The sequence below is a fragment of the Arachis hypogaea genome, chromosome 14 (assembly GCF_003086295.3).
Source record: "Arachis hypogaea cultivar Tifrunner chromosome 14, arahy.Tifrunner.gnm2.J5K5, whole genome shotgun sequence".
NCBI lineage: Eukaryota > Viridiplantae > Streptophyta > Magnoliopsida > Fabales > Fabaceae > Arachis > Arachis hypogaea.
In genome coordinates, this window is record NC_092049.1 from 125516420 (window position 1) to 125519768 (window position 3349).

At 42.2% G+C, this 3349-nt stretch overlaps 2 protein-coding genes across 2 annotated transcripts; both read left to right on the top strand.

Annotated features, from left to right (window-relative positions):
* The first annotated feature begins 476 nt into the window (after window positions 1-476).
* LOC140178719 (uncharacterized) lies at window positions 477-1043 on the top strand. The gene has a single exon (XM_072215949.1). The coding sequence runs from the start codon at window positions 477-479 to the stop codon at window positions 1041-1043; it is 567 nt and encodes a 188-aa protein (XP_072072050.1).
* A 42-nt stretch (window positions 1044-1085) lies between these two features.
* Window positions 1086-3122, top strand: LOC112743137 (uncharacterized). Its single transcript, XM_025792352.1, has 2 exons — window positions 1086-1997; window positions 2559-3122. Exons 1-2 carry the CDS (start codon window positions 1086-1088, stop codon window positions 3120-3122), a joined length of 1476 nt encoding a protein of 491 aa, XP_025648137.1.
* Window positions 3123-3349: the final 227 nt, after the last annotated feature.

The window sequence follows — 3349 nt, forward strand, 5'->3', positions numbered from 1 at the left end:
AAAGGAGAAAGAACATTCAACAACTCAACCCAAAACCAGAATAAGGCCACTCAACGTAAGAAAAAACCGGTCTTAAACTGCTTATTGAAAGAATTTGCAGGGATGTCAATGCAAGAAGAGAAACAAAGTTTGAAACCACAAGACACTGGTAACAGGGCAGCACCTGAGTCACCTCAATCAGCCAATTCTAGAACAGAATGCATGGAGGTTATCATAGCTGGTCAGTCCAATACCAAGGAGGATGAAGGGCAACTTATGCAATTCGCTATTGGGGAGTGTCTCACCATAGAAAAAGGTAGGAAGTGGAAAATGTTAGCAAGACAAGGTGCTGCAGAGTCAGATACTAAACGTGAACCCAAAAAAAGGTTGATGAGTGGTATAGCTGAAGTAACTACAAAGAAAGCAAGAACAGAGGATGAAAATGCAGTTGAACAGATGGTGGAGGGTGCCAGCCTACAAATGGCACCCAAGGCGCCATGAGAACTATAGTTTGGAATTGTCGGGGTTTGGGGAGACCCCTGACAATTCACACCTTAAAAGGGATCTGTAAATCCCACTCCCCCGAGATTGTGTTTATAAGTGAAACAAAGAACCAATCTCGACAGGTGGAAGCAAAACTTCGGGTATGCGGCTACGAAAACTGGCATATTGTTAACCCGGCAGGAGTGGCAGGAGGACTTGTGCTAGCTTGGAAGGACAGCATCAGTGTTCAAATTATTAGCAGTGGAGAATTCTTTGTGGCAGCCGAAATTAAGGAAGTCGGAAGCAGTGAGGTATGGGCGTTCATTGGTGTCTATTTGAGTTGTTCAGAACAAATTCGATCCTTACAGTTTGAGGAGCTTATAACAATGAGCCAACACATGGAAGAAAAAGTGGTAATAGCAGGCGATTTTAATGCTATAACAAGCCAAGCGGAAAAGGAGGGTGGAGGCCAAAAATCAGCAACCACCATTGCAACATTCACTAATTTTATTGACAGTAACGAATTGGTGGATATTGGAATGGTGGGGCACCCTTTCACGTGGACAAATCGAAGACAATGAGAGGATTTGGTGAAGGAGAGACTTGACCGCTATTTAGTTGGGATGGAATGGAAGTTGAAGTTTTCGAATGCAGTGGTGCACAGGCTCACAGAGTCAGGCTCGGATCATGCTCCAATTTTCATGGAAACCGAACCTCAATCCTGGCATAGTAAAAGGCGGTTTAAATACCAGGAATGTTGGTGTGGAGAAGAGGATGTCAAGAGAATTGTCAGTGAAGTGTGGAGAATGGAAGTTGTAGGCTCGGCTATGTTCTCCTTGGCCCAAAAGTTGAAAGTTTGTAGACATAGACTAGTTCAATGGCAGAAAACTCACAAAGCAAACTCCCGAAAAGAAATTGAGGACCTTCAAGCTAAAATAGAGGAGTTGCGGGTGGCTGGAATCAATGGGGGAGAGGAGGTTACCAGTTTGGAAGAGAAGTTGGAGCTGGCATATTTGAAAGAAGAGAGCTATTGGCGAGAAAAATCTAGAATCAAGTGGCTAAAAGAAGGAGATCAGAACACTAGATTCTTTCACCAGAAATTTCAATCAAGGATGCGAAGGAACAGAATTTGGAGATTAGTGGGGAGGGACAATGAGATTGCATCGAAACCGGAGGATATTGCAAAGATAGCTGAGGACTACTTTTGCGATGTTTTTACTTCTTCTTGTTCGGCTGATCCGAATCCATACTTAGAGGATTTGGAGTCTAAGGTTACAGCTTCCATGAACCGTAGGCTCCAAAGGCCAGTAACTATGGACGAGGTCAAAAGAGCTACATTTAGTGTTCATGCTCAGAGTGCTCCTGGTGATGACGGGTTTACAGCTAAGTTTTTTCACTTTTTTTGGGATATAGTTGGAGGTGACATTTTTAAGGCAGTGAGAAGTTTCTTTCACAGTGGCAGAATTTTAAAAAGCTTCAATCATACTCAAATTTGTTTGATTCCAAAGGTGCCAGATGCCAGTGACATGACTCAGGTACGACCGATCAGTTTGTCTTCAGTTATGTATAAAATTATTTCTAAAGTTATGGTGCACCGATTACAAGGTATTATGAATAAAATTATAAGTCCAAATCAGAGTGCGTTTCTCAAAGGAAGACTCATTTCAGATAATATTCTAATTGCCCACGAATGTATGTACTATTTGAAAAATAAGAGAAGTGGGGCAGAGCATGAGATGGCTATTAAACTAGACATGAGCAAGGCTTATGATAGGGTTGAATGGCATTTTTTATGGTATATTATGGATAAGCTAGGGTTTGATGCTAAATAGATTAACTGGATTAAGGAATTAGTAACGACTGTTTCTTACTCTGTTGTTGTGGAAGGTCAACCATTTGGCTATTTTAGGCCAAATAGGGGCATCCGACAGGGTGACCCCCTATCTCCATATCTCTTTCTTTTTTGTGCAGAAGGACTTTCCTTCTTGCTACACAAGGCAGAGCAAAACAGATTAATTCAAGGAGTTCAAGTTAATCGGAGATGCCAAACAATTAATCACCTTTTGTTTGCTGATGATTCAATCCTTTTTTGCAAGAGCGCACCTAATACAAGCCAAAGCATTCTAGAATTGCTAGAGACCTATGAGGGTTTTAGTGGGCAAAAAGTCAATTTGAATAAGTCGGCTATCTTTTTCAGTCACAACACTCCTCAGAACACAAGACTAGCAGTTGCTCAGACACTAAATATTGAACATATCGGAGCACAAGACAAATACCTGGGACTGCCCTCTATAGTTCAAAAATCAAAGAAAGCAACCTTTGGAGCTATCAAGGATAAAGTTCAGAAGAGGATTATGTGTTGGAAAAGAAGTATATTGTCATCAGGTGGCAGGCACACGCTATTGAGAGCGGTGGGGGAGGCGATTCCTATTTATACAGTCTCTTGTTTCAAGCTCCCGGACACGCTGTTGACTGAGATTCATAGCATGCTCTCGCAATTTTGGTGGGGTCAAAAAGGCGTAGAACGAAGAATGGTTTGGATTAAATGGGACACAATGACGAGACCAAAGAAAGATGGAGGGCTGGGGGATCAAGGATCTAAGGGCGCAAAATTTGGCTTTATTGGGCAAGCAATGTTGGCGTCTAATGAAATACCCTAATTCTACTATATCAAGAATGCTCAAAGCTAAATATTTCAGATATAAAGATTTCCTACATGCAGAGATAGGAAGTGTACCGTCGTGGGGTTGGAGAAGTGTTCTTGAAGGGCGCAAGGTGATCGAGAAAGGCTTGTTATGGAAAATAGGCTCTGCCACTAATGTTCGCATCTTCCATGACCCTTGGCTCTCACCACCAGTGCCCCTTAATGTCCCTCAAAATGCACTCA